A 22,076-nucleotide genomic window follows, 5' to 3' on the forward strand; every position below is an offset into this window, starting at 1 on the left:
AAATCATGCGTGTGTTTCTGACGCTAATCTGTGCACATTTATGTTTTTATTTAGTTTCAGTGTACATGTTCTTTTAATTTCTATAGGGAGCTCCAGGTGATCGTGGGCCAACTGGACCTCCTGGGCCCAAGGGAACTGAGGTAAACAACTATTCATTTTTTGGAAGTTTCAGTTAAAAATATTTGTTTGAAAATACTAATAGCTATGTTGTTGTATGTCATACCAGTTTAGGAGTTTTAAAATGCATGTTGTGCTAATCTCCTCTTTGTCATATACACTGTTCCCTTCTTTCACATTGCTCTAATGCATGCAACTTTTTCAACCTGGGTGACACTAGACATCGTGCAGATTTTTTTCTGTCTTTCTCTTGGAGTTTGCAGCACATTTCAAAATGATGTTTGATGCTTGATAGGAACAAACCTGTTTTGCGGGTTGTGTATGAAGCTGCATTACAATTAAAGGTTTACAGTGGGCCTTAACCCACACTAATGTTTGACACTACTGAATACTAAGAAGTAAATTCTTATACAACACCATGCTTTGACTTTGTCAAATAATTTCTTAGTTGATATTATCAACAAGTGTCTGAAACATCTGTTTAACTTTTGAGTGGATGTGGGGTCAAGGTGTATTTTTTAACCGGTTACTATACATTGAATACACCTTACTGGTTATTTGAAAATGGACTCATGGAGAGATTGACGCTTTAACTTTGGCTGAACAAAACTCTTTGATATTAATGTTTGTAACTTTTAGTCATAAAATTTTATTTTATTGTGCAAATTTCCTCCTTTATTGTACAAATATATAGACTGAAAAATAATTGTAGAGTTTCATATTGTGCAAATAACACTAAACATTTTATCCAGCATTCAGATAGTTTTTGGGAAGAGTATGTAAATTGTATAATTCATTTTTAGCAAGTTAACAAGTCCTTTATTGCAAGATGAATTGCTGTTTATATTACAAACCTTAAGACAAGATAAACAGATTCCTGTATCTGTATGAAAATTATTTCAGTATGTAAAAAATTCAGGTTAACTTATATGAAGACACTCCATTCTCTTTTAAAGAGGAAGTTTTTTGAAGTAATGGTGGCATACTAGGTTGAATTACTACCTCACAGTATATACACTTTAGTTCAACTCAAGGCTTGACTGTTGTATGACTGTAGTTTGCATCCTCTTATATGTTCTCATGAAATTCTTGTGTGTGCGTTTTTTATGTGTATAGCGCTCTTCACTGAATGCATGCTCAGAAAACTATAACAAGTTTACAGGTATAGGTAAAAATTAACCTACATAGACAAACAAAGCAATTTCAATCTGATTGACATATAAGGATTCTAATGTACACTGCCTGGCCAAAAAAAAAGTCGCCACCAAAATAAAAGGTCACACACTCTAATATTTCGTTGGACCGCCTTTAGCTTTGATTACGGCACGCATTTGCTGTGGTATTGTTTCGATAAGCTTCTGCAATGTCACAAGATTTAGTTCCATCTAGTGTTGCATTAATTTTTCACCAAGATCACCGTCTACAGTAGGCACTAGGCATGATGGGTGCATCACTTCATCTGCCTCTCTTCTTACCCTGATGCGCCCATCACTCTGGAACAGGGTAAATCTGGACTCATCAGACCACAAGACCTTCTTCCATTGCTCCAGAGTCCAATCTTTATGCTCCCTAGCAAAGTGAAGCCTTTTTTTCCGGTTTGCCTCACTGATTAGTGGTTTTCCTACGGCTACACAGCTGTTCAGTCCCAATCCCTTGAGTTCCCTTCACATTGTGCGTGTGGAAATGCTCTTACTTTCACTATTAAACATAGACCTGAGTTCTACTGTTGTTTTTCTTCAATTTGATTTCACCAAATGTTTAAGTGATCGCCGATCACAATCATTCAGGATTTTTTTTCCGGCCACATTTCTTCCTCGAAGACGATGGGTCCCCACTATCCTTCCAGTTTTTAATAATGCGTTGGACAGTTCTTAACCCAATTTTAGTAGTTTCTGCAATCTCCTTAGATGTTTTCTCTGCTTGATGCATGCCAATGATTTGACCCTTCTCAAACAGACTAACATCTTTTCCACGATCACGAGAAATGAGAAGCAACTCATTGCACCAGTTGGGGTTAAATAACTTGTTGCCAGCTGAAAGATAATCGCCCATGCAGTAATTATCCAATAGGAGGCTCGTACCTATTTGCTTAGTTAAATCCAGGTGGCGACTTTTTTTTTTTGGCCAGGCAGTGTATATGTCCATTAGTATTATTGTTGAAATTTGGTAAGTTGATAACTGAGGACAGGAAAACAAAAACTACAGTCAGCAGCATTCCTGGAGAAAATAAACCCCTGGGAGATCCAGATTATAACAGAAAGACTGTCAAAGAATAGACAAAGAGCCACAGAAAGGTTTGGGGCAGCCTCCCATATACTTGAACACAGCTGCAGAATGGTAAATTGGATACACAATAGTGTACAGATAGGAGTCCAAAACAGAACTGACTTGGGTGAGGCAAAGATGGCAGTTTTAAAGGAAGGCTGACGAAATGACTTCGCCAGGGACAGAAGTGACGTCGTTGGGCCCGGAAGTGACATCATCGGAGCCAGGCAGAATTTCCCATAACTGGTCAGCAGTGGAGAGAGAGAAGGGATTAGAACACTCTGCCAACCCGTGGTCTGGCATGGAATTACCTTCATTTGAGCCCTTTAGCTGCCTCCCATGTGCACGTGTGTGACAAGACATAGACAAAGTCAGACATAGTCACAGTTCTGGAGACTTGCACCAATTGGCTGCCCATCCGTTCCTTGACATTCTAAAATATCATATACTGTAGTTTTGTGCCAGGCAGTCTAATAAGAAGGCAAAGTCTTTTAATTCTTCAGTGTCATCTCCCAATCCACATACATGCTTTTAGCTCGATAGGCCAACCTAAACAGGCCTGGTGGCAGTGAATATGACTGCACATGTATCACCTGTGACTGAATGGTATTTTATCCAGGGCGCTATTCCTGTCATGATTCTGTTAATGTTATAATAGACCCTGGCAACCTACATCCATATAGGAGATAAAGTAGACTAAGCAAATGAATGGGTAACTTTTGAGATATGCTTACCTCAATGAGAAGCTGTACTGTAAGAAATATGTGAGTTTCCAAATAGTGTTATTACTGAACAAGCCAAAGAGCTTGGCTGAGGTACATCAATGATCGTTTTCCTTGAAAGGTGTGTTTTTGGTATAGTTGTAGTGTATGAATTATTTTCTGTGAATGAGGTAACACGAGTGACGCATATTTTTTTAAATGAACTTGGGCAATACCAGACCTTGGTATGGAGTCTTGAAAAGAGACTGAGCATCTGCTGCTTCTTATAGTGAAACAGATAGAGTGTCCCTTATTAGGTTAAGTCATATCAGGGAACTGCAGGTGACAGTAAACACAGCATTCAGGTCCATTAGTGGTGTCAGAAGGCTGTGGTGGATAGCAGTGTCAGATATGAAAATACGGTCAAGGTCAGGAAAACCATGTCAGTAATTTCTAACGATTCAATAGCATATTTAACATTTTGTTAAATATGTAAAAAGTAACTGAAAGGAAATAATATGTTAAAAAGTCTGAATCACATAAGTAATATTGGATATAAAATTTGTGGTCATCCATCCATTATTCAACCCACTATATCCTAACTACATCGTCATGGGGGACTGCTGGAGGCAATTCCAGCCAACACAGGGCGCAAAACAGGAAACAAACCCCGGGCAGAGCACCAGCCCACCGCAGGGCACACACACCCACACACCAAGCACACAACTAGGGACAATTTAGAATCGCCAATGCAACTAACCTGCATGTCTTTGGACTGTGGGAGGAAACCGGAGCACCCGGAGAAAACCTACGCAGACACGGGTAGAACATGCAAACTCCACACAGAGAGGACCCAGGAGGCAAACCCGGGTCTCCTAACTGCGAGGCAGCAGTGCTACACACTGCGCCACCGTGCCACCAATTTGTGGTCATACAAAAATAAATGTACAAAAATTCATCCTTTTTTTCCTTGACTATTTCAAAAGTGTAGTAATGAGGACATTACAACATAATGACATCCTAATCCTTTTTTCTTAATTCAGTTCAATTCATTTTATTTTTTACCAATAATGGCACACTGCACGATAATGTGCAGTGAATACACTTGACTTTTATATAGTCATTTATAGTTTTCATCCTCTTTCTCTGTACGTTTAACATTCGTTTGCTCAGAGGTTGACGCGTTGCTGTTTCCTGTGCAGCTCTTCTTTTCTCCACCCTAGCAGCCTGCTTCTTCTCTTCTTTAGTCAGCATCTTTTCATGTTAAAATTGATTACGTCTGTGTTTGTGTTGCAATTACATATTATGTTTTCCTTAATTTTTCACTTAAGCTGGCAATTAAGTCTTCAATCTGCCTCATGAATGATTTAAGATATGAAGATGTAGGGGAAGTGACGGCGAAGGTGGTAGGGATGAGAACGGTGCCTGTACACATGCACCACACGGCCGCCCTGCTGGCTGCTGCTGAGAGTTGATTCTATAATAAAATAACATAAAAATAAAAAGAGGAATAACCTTGGAGGTCAATCATCACACAAAAGTGGATAGTAGATGTCACATAGTATATGTGTACCAAATTTCAAGTCAATAGTTCAAATGGTTTGTGAGCTACAGGTGATTTAAAATCCTGGACAGACAAACAGACAGCCACGGTAGCATATTATATAAGAAGATAGGGCTGTTTATTGAGTGAACTATGTCAGTGAACCTCTTTGTTTTTCGCATTTCCCTTTCAATTAGATTCTACTTCTTGTAATCTTAAATTTAATAATGTTTTTAATGAAACCCTCACACTAATGTTTACATTTTACTATATATTCAATATAAACTTGATCATCATAGTTTGTATGCATATGTCTTCTTGCAGGGAGAAGAAGGTCCACTTGGACCTCCTGGAGTACTTGGACCAACAGTGAGTACCTATTCAACTTAAGAAATAAACCTTAATTTTTATCTGTAAATTTGCTAAGATTTCTTTCAAATATTTTTTTATTACTGTTTTACACATTTTAAATGTTACTTTTACTTTTCAATTACAATTCTAAAAAGAAAATAATGTTTCATCCTTGTCCTTGTAGGGTAGGCCAGGAAGAAAGGGGTACATTGGAGAATCCGGTCCAGATGGTTTAAAGGTATTTTCTTATTTGATTTGGTGCTTTTTAAATTGTGAATCTAAATTGTGCAATACAGAACAACTCCAAAGATGCATTGGTCATGCCACAAGTACCACAAGAGATTTTGTACTTTACATTTTAAACAGTAGCTAAAAATGGATGACTGCAGTTTGGTTTTGTCTTTGGATGTATCAATGTGAGGGTCGCAACAAGAAAAAGACTGAGGACACAGACAGTATTATAATTTTTGGGAGTTTTTGAATTTCTTTATTTATTTATTAGATTTACAGTATTTTCTTGTTATTATTTAATTTCATTATTTTATTTATAATTTTGGCTACCAGTTTGCTATTGCAGTTGTCATCATCTCAAAGATTGTTTTCGTGGATAGCAATGCAGCCCTGTTGATTTTAGATTCTTAAAACAAACAATGTGGTTTTGGGAGTAAGCTTCCTAAAGCTGCATTCATAGCAAATTACTTTTTTCAGGGGTTTTTTTCTATGTATTTTTACCATTTTGGTCCTTCGTAAAAGTACCAATATTTTGCACCGCTTTCTTGCTAAGCAGAACCACGATATAAGCAGGGGAACAAATACAAAAGTGAATTATCATCTGATTTTGGGAATATCATTAACTGCCAAGTAACAAGCCTGCAGTCACATCTAATATGATGGGCTTACAGTGTGTTTTAAAGATGACCTTAATAGATACAAACAGACAGTACAAAAGCAAAAAGGGACCTGAGCTCTTCCTCATGGCCCCTAGCAAAAGGTAATTAATCAAGAGGAGTTAGGGGAAAACAGTAAACACAAAGTCAAATACATGAGAGGTGCTGAAATAAATGCCAGTATCAAGCTTTCAGTAAGTACAAAGATCTTTCTTATCATACAGAATTTGATTAACCAGTATTATGTGGCTGTTCTTGCCATCTGTGTTTGTCTAGAAATGAAAACTAGCAAGAAGAAAGACACTGCTAGCTGGCATCAGTCTTTATTTTGGAATTCATTGTTTTTGCCAAATGTAATAAGACACCTGTAGCCAAGAAAGTATAGCTTTTGAGTCACTTTCCTTGGAACATCTTCCTAGAAATGTCAAAGTGCACATAAGTGCTTTTTGAATAACAAAAGACAACCATTAATATTCTTCATAATGAATGTGCTTTAAATCTTGAGATTACAATATGAATGTTATTTTTTGCACTTTTTTTAATGGTGGAGTCATTGGCCTTCAGATCCCTGACTTTTCTGCTAAAGTGTTTTGTTACCTCCCAAATGTTTCTGTGTTTCACTCTTTCTTTGACTTTGGCAGAATAGTTGTAACTGCGGCTTGGTAAAGCTACTAAGCCGTAAAAATTGCATTGACATTTTCAGACTGTTTAATTTCAATGACATTTTCTTTTGTAAGATAGACAGAAAACTGGCGTGAATCATCTAAGAAGCTCAACATGTCAACAACAATAATCAATGTTAAATTAGAAAAGTGCCTGTCTGCAGCCATTACTGTTGTCAATGGAAGTACTGGAGACCTTGCATAAACAGACATTATTTTATTTCTTGAAAGTAATGATTGCCACTATTTGGCTGTTTAAAACAATGGTTTGAACAGCTGTTATATGTTTAGTTTGTAACCAGAACTTAATTAAACTAAAATATTGTAACATTTTCTTTGAAACATTGATTGCAGGGAGAAACAGGTGATATAGGAAATGCAGGGAAATCTGGACCACAAGTGAGTACACCTCTGTTATTTTACACCATTTGTATTTGCGATTGATTAACCTTTTAAAAATATCATTAAAACCAGAAGGTATGGTCTCATGTACAGTATGTGGTACTATTTAAAGTACGGCTACAGTTGTTATATTTACTTACATTGCAGTTTTAAAACAAAGATGGAAATATGTTTTATGGAAAATAGGGAAATTAAATGCAATCTTAAAATCTGCCATTCCGAAATGGTGATTCTTCATACTTGTTTTTAAATTTTTTAGGTTCCTGGTATTCATAAGACATGTATTCTGTTACTAAGCTGGAAAGTAATAATTATTTTGATGTACCTTGTTTATATAGAATTTCATTCATGTTCAGTAACTACCTGGAGCATCTCATTTATAGAACAATATTGTTTTTAAGACAACAGAAGCCATCTCTTTATATTACTGATCTTTGAAACTGTTCCTTTAGGGCCCATTAGTCACTGTGTCACTAGATCACACTGTTTCAAAATATCTATATTCATAACTAACCAAAAAGATTACAATATGCAAGCTTTCGTGGCAACTTGGGTCCCTTCTTCAGGCAGTTTGTAAGGCAGACAATATGCCTGGAAAGCTTGCATATTGTAATCTTTTTAGTTAGCCAATATAACGTGCCATTTTGCTTGACTTCTTATTGCATCCACTATGGCTAACACGGTACAACACCCTACCACTATATCAATCACTGAATTAAAACTAAGCATATATTTTAATAATAGATCTCTGTTGCTGAATTGATAAAAACCAAGATCCAGGTCTTTAATGACCTCTTGGGCACAGCCATCAGCAGTGTGTCTGTCTGTGGAGAGAGTGTCGACCTTGTCAGGAGGTTTACTTACCTCGGCAGTGACATTCATGTCTCAGGTGACTCTTTCTGTGAAGTCAGTAGACGGATTGGGAGAGCATGGGGGGTCATGAGGTCACTGGAGAGGTGTGTGTGGTGCTTCCAATATCTATGCAAAAGGACAAAGGTCCAATTCTTTTTTTTTTTTTTTTTTATTAATTTTATTGTAATCATTTATACAAATCAATCAATTTTTACAAATAATAGGATTGAAGAAACAAAAAAACAAAAAAAAAGTCGACCCCCGCCCCTGAGAGAGAGAGCATGGCCAACAGAGTAAAACTTAAGACTTGTAGACATACCTAAATTTATGAGTTTAATAGACCAGTAGAGATGCATGGAGAGGAAAAAGAGATGCAGAGATAATTGGTTCCTCTGTGCTTTAAAAGCTTATTCTAAAATTTTATTGATTATATCCTGCCAGGTTTTAAAAAAATTCTGTACACAACCTCTAACTGTATATTTGATTTTTTCCAATTTCAAATAGTATAAAACATCGGTTACCCACTGACTTAAAAGAGGAGCGTTAGGATTCTTCCAGTTTAGCAAAATAAGTCTGCATGCCAAAAGTCTAGTGAATGCAATCACAGTTTGTTTGTCCTTCTCCACTTTAAACCCATCTGGAAGAACACCAAACACAGCTGTTAATGGGTTAGGAGGGATTGTGACACCAAGGCTGTCTGAAAGGCACTTAAAAATTTTGGTCCAAAATGATGTTAATTTGGTGCAGGCCCAAAACATGTGACCCAGTGAGGCTGGGACTTGATTGCAGCGTTCGCAGGTTGGATCTTGCCCCAGAAACATTTTGGACAGTTTTAGACGAGACAGATGTGCTCGATATATAATTTTGAGTTGAATAATTGTATGCTTTGCGCATATGGAGCTCGAGTGAAGTCTCTGCATTGCTGTTTTCCACTCCTTTTCTGATATATTGATTAAGGGATCTTTTTCCCATTGTTCTATTGGATCTTTGAAAGGGAGGGACTGAAAAATAAATTTATATATGGCAGAGATGGTGTCTAAGTCCTTGACACTGAGCAATATTTTTTCCAGCGTGGACGAGGGTGCAAGATGAGGAAAATCGGGCAGGTTCTGTTTAACAAAGTTCATAATTTGAAGATAGTGAAAGAAATGTATAGCTGGAAAGTTAAATTTGGAATGTAATTGTTTGTAGGATGCAAAGATGTTGTCTATATAAAGATCTCTGAGCAATTTAATCCCAAATCTTTTCCAGATATTAAAAACTGCATATGTTTGCGAGGGTTGAAAGAGGTGGTTATCTTTCAGAGGTGCCACAGATAAAAGCTTCTCCATGTTAAAATGCTTTCTACATTGGTTCCATATTCTGAGTGAGAGAAGCACAATTGGGTTATTAGTATATTGCCGATACCTTGCATTTATTGGGGCACAAAGCAGGGAATATAAAGAAGTACTGCAGGATTTTACTTCTATTGCAGACCAGGCCTGTGATTGTTCATCTATTTGTGTCCAGGTTTTTATAGCTTGTATGTTTGCTGCCCAGTAATAAAACTGAAAGTTAGGTAGAGCCATGCCACCTTCTGCCTTAGGTCTTTGTAGGGTCGCTCTTTTGATACGTGGATGTTTTGAGTTCCAAATAAATGAGGTTATTGTTGAATCTAATTGCTTAAAAAATGATTTATTGATGTATATTGGAATGTTTTGAAATAAAAAAAGAAGCTTAGGAAGAATATTCATCTTAACACGTTAATTCTTCCAGCTAGTGTGAGATGAAGGGTTGACCATCTATGTAAGTCTTGCTTAATTTTTTCAGCGAAATTTTTCAGCGAAATTTTGTTGATAAAGAGCTTTGAGTTTACTTGTAATGTTTACCCCTAGGTATTTAAACTGATCTGCAATGATAAAAGGGAAGGTGTCCAATCTAATATTATGTGCTTGAGAAATCACTGGAAAGAGTACACTTTTATTCAAATTAATTCTGAGACCAGAGATCTTTTGAAATTCTGTAAGTGCTGTTAAGACTGCAGGCACAGAATTTTGTGGGTCTGCTATATACAGTACCATATCATTTGTATATAGAGAAATTTTCTGTTCCAGTCCTTCTCTGATAATCCCATTTATCTGATCAGCATTTCGACAATGAACCGCCAGTGGTTCAATGGCGATTGCAAATAGCGGTGGTGACAAGGGGCATCCTTGTCCGGTACCACGTTCTAATTTAAAGTAGTCTGAACAAATGTTGTTAATACAAACTGAAGCTTCTGGATTGGTGTACAGTAGTTTGATCCATGCACAAATGTTCGGGCCAAACCCAAATTTATCTAATTTAGTGAAAAGGTATTTCCATTCAATCATGCCAAATGTTTTTCTGCATCCAATGATAATAATATTTCTGGGATGTTTGACTTTGTTGGTGAGTATATAGTAAGCCCTCGCTATATCGCGCTTCGCCTTTCGCGGCTTCACTCCATCGCGGATTTTATATGTAAGCATATTTAAATATATATTGCGGATTTTTCGCTGCTTCGCGGGTTTCTGCGGACAATGGGTCTTTTAATTTCTGGTACATGCTTCCTCAGTTTGTTTGCCCAGTTGATTTCATACAAGGGACGCTATTGGCAGATGGCTGAGAAGCTACCCAGCTTACTTTTCTCTTTCTCTTGCGCTGACTTTCTGTGATCCTGACGTAGGGGGATTGATCCGGGGGGCTGTTCGCACACCTAGACGATACGGCCGCTCGTCTAAAAATGCTGAAAGATTATCTTCACGTTGCTATCTTTTGTGCAGCTGCACGGAGCTTCGCATACTTAAAAGCTCGAAGGGCACGTATTGATTTTTGCTTGAAAAACAAACTCTGTCTCTCTCTATCTCTCTTTGTCTGCTCCTGACGGAGGGGGTGTGAGCTGCTGCCTTCAACAGCTTTGTGCCGCGGTGCTTCGCATACTTAAGCCAAACAGCCCTATTGATTTGTTTGCCAGAGATTGTTTTCTCTATCTATGTGACATTCTGTGCTCCTGACACGCACTCCGTTGAAAAGGAAGATATGTTTGCATTCTTTTAATTGTGAGACGGAACTGTCATCTCCGTCTTGTCATGGAGCACAGTTTAAACTTTTGAAAAAGAGACAAATGTTTGTTTGCAGTGTTTGAATAACGTTCCTGTCTCTCTACAACCTCCTGTGTTTCTGCGCAAATCTGTGACCCAAGCATGACAATATAAAAAATAACCATATAAACATATGGTTTCTACTTCGCGGATTTTCTTATTTCGCGGGTGGCTCTGGAACGCAACCCCCGCGATGGAGGAGGGATTACTGTATTACATTAAACAGGCGTCGAAGATTGGAGGATAAGTGTCGACCCTTGATAAATCCAGTTTGATCTTGTGATATTACCAAAGGCAGCACTTTCTCCATCCTTCTAGCTATGATTTTTGAGAGTATCTTAAGATCATTATTCAGAAGTGAAATTGGTCTGTATGATGCACATTGTAATAAGTCTTTATGTTGTTTAGGGAAGACGGTGATTAATGCTTGGTGAAAAGTTTGAGGTAGAATTTGATTGTCTCTAGCTTCTGTAAATGTTGCTAATAGGAGGGGAGCTAGCTGAGCGGAGAATTTCTTATAAAATTCTGCAGGGTAGCCATCAGGGCCTGCTGCTTTCCCGCCTTGAAGTTACTTTATAGCATCTAGTAATTCAGATAGCGCCAGAGGTTTATCAAGTTCCTCCACAGTAAAAGTATCTATTTGTGGTAACTGTAATGTGTCCAGAAATGCATTAGATGGTGTGTTGTCTTCTTTGAATTCAGTAGAATATAAGGATTTATAGTAGTCTCTAAATGTGTGCATTATATTTTTATGGTCAATGATTTTGTCTCCATTTGTGTTGGTGATTACTGGGATTGCATTGCGAGCTTCTTGCTTGTGGATTTGTAGAGATAAAAGCTTATTAGCTTTCTCACCGTGTTCATAGTAATGATGTCTGGATTTATAAATTAGTTGTTCAGTTTCTTTAGTTGTCAAGAGGTTGAGTTCTGAATGCAGAGCCTGCCTTTTCCTATGTAGAGCCTCGCTTGGAAGCCTGGCATGTTCTTCATCTATTCTAGTAATTTCGCTTTTTAGTTCTGATACTTTCTTGGTTTCTAATTTATTCCTGTGGGAAAGATACAAAATAATCTGTCCGCTTAAGAAGGCCTTTAGAGTTTCCCAGAGTATTCCTGCAGAGACTGAGGATGTGTTTGTCTCTTGGAAGAAACTGATTTGTTTGGATATAAATTCTGTACAGTTCTCATCTGCTAATAAAAGCGGGTTAAGACGCTATCTACAAGGTGAGTGTGTGGGGCATAGTGATTTTAGCTCCAAGATCAGAGGTGCATGGTTGGAAATAACAATAGCATCGTACTTGCAAGATTTAATCGTAGGCAAGAAATTATTATCTATAAAGAAATAATCTGTTCTTGAGTAGCAATGATGTACTGGTGAGTAGAAAGAATATGTTCTTGAGTTTTGGTTTAGAAACCTCCAGGGGTCTGATAAATTGTGGTCAGTTACAAACTGTGTAATTATCTTTGCAGTGTTAGATGTTATCCCCCCTGTGACAGGAGTCATATCTAGGAGTGTATTTAAAACACAATTAAAGTCCCCGGCTATTATAATTTTATGAGTGTTCACATTGGGGATGGATGCAAATACGTTTTGTATGAATTCCTTATCATCGACATTAGGTGCATAAACATTTATCAAAATCGTTTTACAGTTAAATAAGTTGCCTATGACCATCACATATTTCCCTTCCGGATCAGATACTACATCTGATGCTACAAATGGGACTGTTCTGTGTATGAGAATTCCTACCCCTCTAGTTTTCTTTGTAAAGCTAGAATGGAACATTTGGCCAGTCCAGTCCTTTTGCAGACGGAACTGATCCTTGCTTAGTAAATGGGTCTCCTGTAAAAATACTATTTTAGCGTTTAAACCTGTTAGGTGAGAGAGTACTTTCTTTCTCTTTAATTTGTGATTCAGGCCTTTAACATTCCAGCTCACAAAGTTGACTGTCCCATCATGGAGATATTGATTCTGAGTTTTTGATGTCATTTTGTAGTCTTAACTGGAAGTGAGACAGCTTTAACCTTAATTACCCCCCCCCCCACCCCTTTTGCCTCCCCACGTGAGGCTGGACCCCACTTCACAAAGTCTCGGTCCTCTGACATACCTAGAGATAGAACACATCCAAAGCAAAACAAGCCCCCACGCAGCGGTGTTTTAGGATTAAAAATTAGAGATATCTATTGCCAATATGGTCTAAATACTATGTGCCTAAAATTATAATCATTAACAAACTATGATTATATATAATCATTAACAAACTATAAGCATAAAATATATAATATAACGTTCAGCAATCTTAAAGTAATAAGATAATAAACCCAGGGGATGGTGTTAGAAAGTGGTCCAAGATAAGCATAGTAAGTCTTAATTCAATAATAACAAAAGGGGCGTTAATTTCTTCCACACACACGTCTATAACTGTAATTAAAACATAAACAGAAAGCATCCGAGTAATGAAAAGGATGTATAATTATAATACCCGTATCATTACAAGTGGATCAGATAGCAGGTGATATCTCCTTGCCATGCCATGACAGGATGTGACTCACTATTTTGTTTCAGAATAGTGTCGGGATCAGCTTTCTTAATTTCTTTTCTGCTTCCTCCATGCTTGAAAAGATGTGGTGTTCGCCTTGAACATCCACTTTCGGTTTGGCAGGGTACAAGAGGCTGTATTTGATATCGGCTTGCCGTAATTGCTGCTTAATGTTGTAGAAGGCTGCATGTTTAGCAGCTGTTGCGGGAGAGAAATCAGGGAAAATACGAATGTGATTATTTTCAAATATAATCTCTTGCTTGCGTCTGAGGAGTGCCATCACATCTAGCTTACATAATAATCTCTCGAAGCGGATAATAAAAGACCTAGGTCTAAAGGTATTTGATCCGCGTATGCGATAAGCTGCTGCTATCTCGGTATCTGATTAAAAGTCCTCTCCAATTATTTTAGAAATAGTTCAGCTGCGAATTTAACTGGGTTTGGACTTTCACGATTCTCAGGCAGACCTTCGATTCTAATATTATTCCTTCTGTTTCCATCTTCCAGAGCAGCAAGTTTGTCTCTGAATTTTTTGCATTCGGAACTGGCAGCTGTTGCTTTTTCATCAGCGGTGGATGCTAGATTTTCGGCTATTTCAATTCGTGTTGTGAATGCCTGCTTAACATCCTCCAGCTGATTGGCAAGTGTGCTCAGTTTAGATGCACTTTCCTGAATGTGTTCCTTAATTTTATCCAGCATAACATTAAAGGCTGCCTCATATCGGATATATAAGCGTTTCTCTGAGTCTTTGTTATCCTGCCGCAGCTCCTGCCGTCGCAGCTTATCCCCTTCTCGCTTTTCTTTATATCATTCTTTATGTCTTGCTTTAGCGCAGCGATCATCACCTTCAGTTTGGACAGGTCATTTCTGCTTTCGAACACTGTAGGTGAAGCGACATGCTCTATTAATTCTTTAGAGTCCTGGTGTTTCCTGTCTTGCTATATAGTTGTGAGACATGGACATTATCCAGTGACCTAAGATGAAGACCGGACTCCTTTGGTACTGTGTTTCTCTGGAGAATCCTTGGGTACTGCTAGTTTAACTTTGTGTCGAATGAGCAGTTGCTCATGGAGTCCTGAATGAGGCATATTACCTGCATTGTGAGGGAGTGTCAGTTACGGCACTATGGCTATGTGGCGCAATTCCCCAAGGGTGTCTGGCTCGCCCTGTCACTCTAAAGGTTTTATGTTTATAGAATTTTAATTGCCAATCACTTTTTAAAACAAAAAGTTAATTATTCTTCAGATTAAGTTACACGGAACTGGTAGTGTTTAAAATGATACATGATATATAATGATATGTCCAACAAGAAAAATTTGAATGAAGTTTTAATCATTCTTTTAATATATAAAAATGCCTCACAGAACAGATCAAATAGAAGTTTTTTAACAATTGTTTTAATTGTAATAACCTCTTTTGTTTAGCATTCACTAAAATCAAATGTATGTAAAAGACAAAATATTGGCTCTTGTTTAATGGTTTCAAAAAACCTAGCAGTACATCTATATAAATAAAAATGCAATATCTCTATTTGTTTGCCAGTCATAAAAAAACAGCTGAACCAAGTTTTACACATTTTTTTATGTATATTGGTCCAACTTAAAACACAGGATTACAGCACCCTAGGTTACAGCTTTTGTTTAAGAGAATCATTTTGTATCATCTTGGTTTTTCTGAGAAATTATGTGTGTTTGGTTATGGTGTTGCCAAACAATTAAGAAGCCATGTTCCTTTCTTTCAACCACCTAAAAACTTTTAAAACTCCAAAGAAAACATCCTTTTCAGTGAGTTTTGTGGTAGTGAAATTGTATGCAAAGAAAAAGTTTAACAACAATTTTGTGAAACAATGCAAAAGAACACTTGGCTGTTTTATTCATCCTACCTCTTATTTTGTAATGTTATATTATCCAAAACTAATGGAGTGATGTTCAGGCCAATGGACAAGGATAGTTGTGGCCTGTTCCATGTTGGTCAAACATGCAGACAGGAGTTTCATTGCACTGTGTGAACATGTGACAGTAACTCTGAAATGAACTCATGACACTACATTTTTTATCAAAACAAAACCTTTCATTTTTGACAAAGCCAATGACATAATTCATCTATATATCGTACTAAGTGTTACAGAGATAAGCCACAATGAAACAGAATAAAGTGTGTTTTTTTTTTTGTTTTTTTAAAACACATGCCGAGTTGCAGTTCAGAATATGGTAGAAGCATGGGAAAGACGGTATATACATAAAATGTATTATTATTATTATATATTATTATTAAAAGTAGAACAAAAACAGCATTAGTAAATTTTACTATTTTTTGATAGCAGATATTTATTCAAGTCCATTTTATGATAATGAACTTGTAATTTTAGGCTTTGATGCCAATACAGCATTGTGATTTGTAGCAATTTTAAATCAACATTGAATTAATCAATTTTGAATCATCTTTTTAGCATTATCAAATATCACTATTGATGTTCCCTCCTGGGCGGCACGGTGGCGCAGTGGGTAGCGCTGCTGCCTCGCAGTTGGGAGACCTGGGGACCCGGGTTCGCTTCCCGGGTCCTCCCTGCGTGGAGTTTGCATGTTCTCCCCGTGTCTGCGTGGGTTTCCTCCGGGCGCTCCGGTTTCCTCCCACAGTCCAAAGACATGCAGGTTAGGTGGATTGGTGTTTCTAAATTGCCCCTAGTGTGTGCTTGGTGTGTGTGTGGGTGTGTTTGTGTGTGTCCTGCGGTGGGTTGGCACCCTGCCCAGGATTGTTTCCTACCTTGTGCCCTGTGTTGGCTGGGATTGGCTCCAGCAGACCCCCGTGACCCTGCGTTCGGATTCAGCGGGTTGGAAAATGGATGGATGGATGGATGCTCCCTCCTGCAATAACATGGAGACCTGCAGCAGTGACTGTGAACCCCAGTCACTCCCAGCTCCTCCATTGTAGATGTTTTCCTTAGTCCATGGATATAGTTATTAATAAGCCATCAACTTTAGTAATGCATGATTAAAATCTTTTTGTGAAAAACACAGTAATGCAGGAATTACTTAAATGTAGTGTTCATGATTCCAGCCAAGCAAAGAGTTAATAGCAATTTTGAAATCCAGTCATATACAAAAAGAACAAATTCATGACTCAGAGCAAAGAAACTGCTAGTTATCAGGGAGGTATTGTAGATGATGGATGGGACACTTGAATTACAGCCAGCATTTACAAATGGGAATTACAAAAAACTAATAAATAGTTCCTTTCTTATCATGATCCATTACACAAATATACCTGGACATAGCCAGATACTTAAGGTAGTTCTATATAAATGCACAAAATACATTTCTTAGAGTATATGATTTCTTCATGTACATCTTTAATTGGTAACTGCCTCATTGACACAGTAAAGAAACTGTTTCTCCTTGTGTCAGACATCACTTCAATATTAATAATTGTGGAGAAAACGTTTGGTGAAATTAGGCTTATAGTATTAAATCTTTTATGAAAACCAGGTGCTTATTCAGGCATTGCTACCAAAAATATACCTTGTTCCAAAGGATAATTTAAAACAGTAAAATAATGAGCTGCTGATAATTTACCTTTAAAATACACTTTATTGTTCTATATTGTACTGGGGGGTACACATCAGTACAAAATACAATGGAACTCCACAGATATAATAAAGGATGAAAGGGTATGCTTGGCGTATAATTCTGGTACGTTTGGAGAGTTGGTTAGCTGGTTTGAAAGTTGGAGCATTTTTTAATTTTTCTAGTCATTTCAGCAAATAATGTATTATCCCTATTTTGTTTATTACATGTTTCTGTAACAATTAGTCATATATTCATAAAGAGAATGTACTGTAATTAATTACATGCACTAATAATATACGTAAAACATGTTTTTAATACGATTTGTACAGTTGCATTTGCCTGAAGTTGCTTTCATAGATTGTAGATTGCAAATCAAAGGATTACAGATTCAGGTGCTATTGTTAGATTTTTTGGATATGGAGGGTATGTGGCTGATTTTAGTTAGTATGTTACAGATATTTTGAAACATTACATGAAAGAGATTTAAAACATTTGCTTTAGTCTCAAGGAAAAGTGGTTAGCTGCATCCAAATATGATAGATAGCAAATCACTGTGGCATTTTACCATTTAATTACAGTGTCAGAGAAATATTGAATCATTATATTCTTTAGATAATACTATTAGGTTGTTTTAAGAATACCAGGAATACTAAGCACATGTTTAGTCACTGTTGCATAGGGTGCCATCAAGCCATCTTTAATGCATTCCTACATAGGCTAAGTTGTTTTATTTTTATGCACATGAACATTGTGTCATTTAAATTCCTCAGTTGTAATGAGTAGCAGAACTGAGCTGCTGTGACTGAGGTTCATGCAAGAAGTTGTGCAGGTGCAGAGAAAAGTGTGGGATCGGATAGAGGCAGAATCCAGACTGGTAGCATATAACAAGACTTCCCCTTGATTTTGTACAGTAAGGAATGGTGAAGAATAAATACAAATTTCTTTACTACTGTATTAAATAAATAAAGAATAAAATTATTAGAGAGTTGAATAAACAAACATACGTCTAATTTCATACCTTTCTTATATGGCAATCCTCAGTCATCCAAACCCTTGTATGATCAAAAAAGTAAAAAGGAGTTACCTGAGCAACAATCCTAAGGTGAACAAGCCCCAGTACTCTATCTAGAAATCAAAATACAAAGAACAGATGCAAAAAAAACAAAAAAAAAAACAGCAAAAGGAAACAAATGGCAATTCTCACAAAACACTCTGAAATGTCACTAAATGAACTGCTAAGGGACTCACTTCCCAGCCTGCCTTTAAAGCCTGGGTCCATTCCTTTACTAGTGATGCAAGGGTGGCCTCATCCCTTGGGGTTCCACCCACAAAGTACAAGAAGCATTGGTTGACTTTATGTAATAACATAAATGCAAAAATATGACAAATGTAATAATTCAAAAAACACAAAATAAATACATGAAAATTAATACATAACAATGAACAAAAAAGACATCTTAAAAATATAAATAAGCCAGGGAATACATCCTGGCTAAAACATGACAAAAGTGTTTGGGCTGTGCAGGTTCATTGGCACATTATAAAAAGGAAGACTACAGAAGATAGTGACTCCATAAACTGAATAATGTCATTTTTATGGTTTTTGTAATCTATCACATATGTTAATCAGCTGATGCACACCTTGTTGAGGTTAATGTAAATATATGGTGAAAGTTAAAAGCATTGGGAGGGGTCTTAAAACCTTGAAAATTATTAGGATTCTGCACTTTATACATACACTTTTAATTAAAACTCATCTGCATAGTTAGGGAAATAAGAAACATACTGTTTCACTGTAGGGTCTCTGCCAACAGTTAGGTTCATAAATAGATAACCCATCCAAATCACCATTAACCTGATTATTGTAATTAATGTAATAATGTACCCAGACATGATCTAGATTAAGGCTGAATCTTTGAAAATGCATACCAATTACAATACTGATGAATCACTGCATAAATAAACAAAAGACAAGGTTTTTTTATGACAATAGCAAAGAAATACAGTACATTTAAGTTTTTGTTTCTTTCATTTAACAATGAAAGTGATAGAAATATATAAATCCTTAAGTCCTTAACCCAGACAGCTAAGCCACAAAACCCTGATAACTTAAAAAATTTTCATGAGTTATCAGTTTATCTCTCAAAATAATACAATGCAGAAATGAGCAAAAGGAGAAAGAAAGGTGAACATCAGTGTAAACAGGGCAAAAACAAAGGCCTGCTGTTATGTTAAGCTATGTCAAGTGTTAATACTATATATTTATTTATTTAAATTTGGAGCAAAGACAGGCTGGGTACCTTGTTTAGGATTATTTTAGACTTTGAGAGTTAAGATGCTGCGAATTTCAAAACTTCTATGACTTAAAAATATTAAAGATAATAAACTGAGAAACATATTATACAGTTACATTTTTAATAATTTTTAACTTATTATGACTTAATAATATAGTAATTCTTTGTCTTGCTTTCAGGGACAAGTTGGTTTAATTGGACTCCCCGGTGTCATTGGTGTTCAAGGAGAAAAGGTACATTTTATTGCTTTCAGAGGTTTTATATATTGAAAGTAGGAGTTAAAATTTCATGATAAACAACTATAAATGTCAATTTTGGAATTTGATATCATTCTATCTTATCTGTGTTAGATTGTCTGATTTGGTGAATTCATTTTCTTTTAGCTATATGTGACAGATATACCCTCTCAACGTTGCCTATTTTGTTCATTAGAAGCCATGAAAGCACCTGTCATTGTAGTAATGCATTATTTAGAAAAAAATATGATACAATCTAGGTACTGTATGTACATTTAATAAATCGAAAATATTTTTACACAGATTCACTATTTTATTTCAGCCATTGTTCCTCCCCTGGCTGGAGTTTAACCCTAACCCTGATTCTTGCTCTATGTATTTTTGTTCCCTTTTGTGTTTTGTTTGTTAATATTGTTGACTATTTAGTTTCAATGTGTTTATGTATCTTGTATTATGTACCATGTGTTTTGTGGGCAATCCCCCCAGAGGTGGGGCCACCTGCTCATCCCAGCAAAGGACTGGCCTCAGCCTTGTGTAGACAGGGGCAAACCACAGTCCGTCATAGTATGGTGAGTTCTTTTGTGTTTATCTTGTGCTTCTATAATTCTTCTGCATTTTTGAACCTGTTCTCTATTTTTTTTTTTTACCATTCTTTGGATTTGTGATTTGCACTTTTTTGCCTTGGATTGCCTTTGTCTTTTCATGTAATTCTTTTTGCCTTTTGTGCTCTACATTGCTTACCTTTGCTCAGAGCATTTTTTGGAAAATAAATCCTTTTATCTCTAAAGATTCTATGTAGCCGTTTTCATTATTAGCTAATGTTTTGGTGGTGATTTTGCCACTCTAGTGGGCATTTTGAGTATTTTTGGGACTTTATGTGCTTCAGAACTCTCGTGCTATGTCACATTTCATATAAGCCTAATGAACACTTGTTTTAATTTTTAATAACTGGATTGTTGTACAAGCCCTGAATAGCAGAATTTTAATATAAAATGAAAATAAATTGTTCTTTTTGTGTTATTTAAATGCAGACATGGTTGGATGTCACAGATAAATGTATGCATGTATAAGACACAATATGTGACCATATATTTCTTTACACAGGTACACTGCTATTGTATAATCATGCATAAACTACAAGGATACATTTGGTTTTACAAACATGCTAGAAACAGCAAAGCTGTAATTTTTATGTACGTATATACAGTATACACAAACTGGTGGTATTCATTTTTTTGCATAAAAGTGCTAAAATTGTTTTCACAAGCATCAAATTAATACTTGGCCCAGTTTTGTCAATGAAGATAGACATGAAGTTTTGTTAAAAATGTGACGCCTGCTAGTATCGCAATCAAAAGTCAAAACAGTTTTAAGTGCAAGCTTTGCCAGTGACATTTATAGACAACTGAGATTGCCTAAATTAGGGGCAGACAGGCATTAAAGGAAAAACTTCACTCAAAGATGATTTTTTTTAAATGTTACTTACTACATGTAGTTTTTAGCCGAGAAAAAACCATTTCCAATATTTTCGTGAAGAATGAAGAGAAAAAAGTTTGATATAATAGAACCCAATGGTGACAAGTGCTGTACAATGGCAAACAAAGTTAAAATTGTCCATGAGAAAAAAATAATAATATCACATTACTTGATAATCCACATGTTCATTTTCCAGTTGTATGCTTAAAAACCTGCATAAAGCATGCTTTGTTTGCTAAAGTATTGTTAAATGGCTACTTTAGGAAACACAGCACATATCATAAACAGGAAACATATTCCTATAGCACTATGCTTTTAAATTAAAGATGTGATACGATGTCTGCTGATTTTTCCAGAAGTCACTTTTAGTGTTCCATTTCTCTTCCTCTGTTTTAATTATTATAACGTGGTCACTTATCTGGATCCTGTATCAACAAAAAATACATATCTTTCAGAATCAGTCCTGTGAGTCCCACGTATCTAGTAGTTTCTTACTCTCAGTTTGTCATTGACAGATTAGCAGGTAAAGAAAAAAGCCTATATATACAACAAGTAAATGCATGCTATCCCTCTCTTTCTCTCTGTCTCCCTCCTTCTCTCTCTGTCTCTCTCTCTGTGCTTGTAGTGAGAAGTCAAACAAAATGGCACCTTTTATTGGCTAACTAAAAAGATTACAAAGGTGTCATTTTGCATGACTTCTCACTACATTTATAAAAGCTAACATGGTACAACACCCTCTCTCTGCTTGTGTATTTCACCTACACAGGCGATCTTACACCACCTCTATCTTACATTTTAGAAATTCTTCACCAATGAAAGGAATGCTCATATTCTAGGTTTATATGCATATGTACATACTGATTAATATTTATTTATTTCTTTATTTTAGGTGAATCCTCTGGGTTACATTTACATATGTTTAATGCTTGTAATTTTTGCAGTTATTGTTTGGGTTCTTTAAAAATGAAAGTAACCTAATTCACAAAAAAATGCATCCCTGTATATTCAATACTCACTTCAATGGAGACCTGTACAATCTGTTTCATTTCTAAGAAATAATTTGGCTCAGTTCAATTGTCCACGCAG

At 36.4% G+C, this 22,076-nt stretch overlaps 1 protein-coding gene across 1 annotated transcript in view; it reads left to right on the plus strand.

Moving 5' to 3' along the window:
• LOC114659194 (collagen alpha-1(XXIV) chain) overlaps positions 1-22,076 on the plus strand; it is a 338,513-nt gene that overhangs the window by 209,738 nt on the left and 106,699 nt on the right. Inside the window, exons 21-25 of the mRNA XM_028811519.2 lie at positions 87-140; positions 4,951-4,995; positions 5,162-5,215; positions 6,881-6,925; positions 19,458-19,511. Coding sequence (XP_028667352.1) covers positions 87-140; positions 4,951-4,995; positions 5,162-5,215; positions 6,881-6,925; positions 19,458-19,511 — 252 coding nt within the window. The remainder of the gene's footprint in view (positions 1-86; positions 141-4,950; positions 4,996-5,161; positions 5,216-6,880; positions 6,926-19,457; positions 19,512-22,076) is intronic.

This window comes from Erpetoichthys calabaricus, chromosome 10 (assembly GCF_900747795.2).
Source record: "Erpetoichthys calabaricus chromosome 10, fErpCal1.3, whole genome shotgun sequence".
NCBI lineage: Eukaryota > Metazoa > Chordata > Cladistia > Polypteriformes > Polypteridae > Erpetoichthys > Erpetoichthys calabaricus.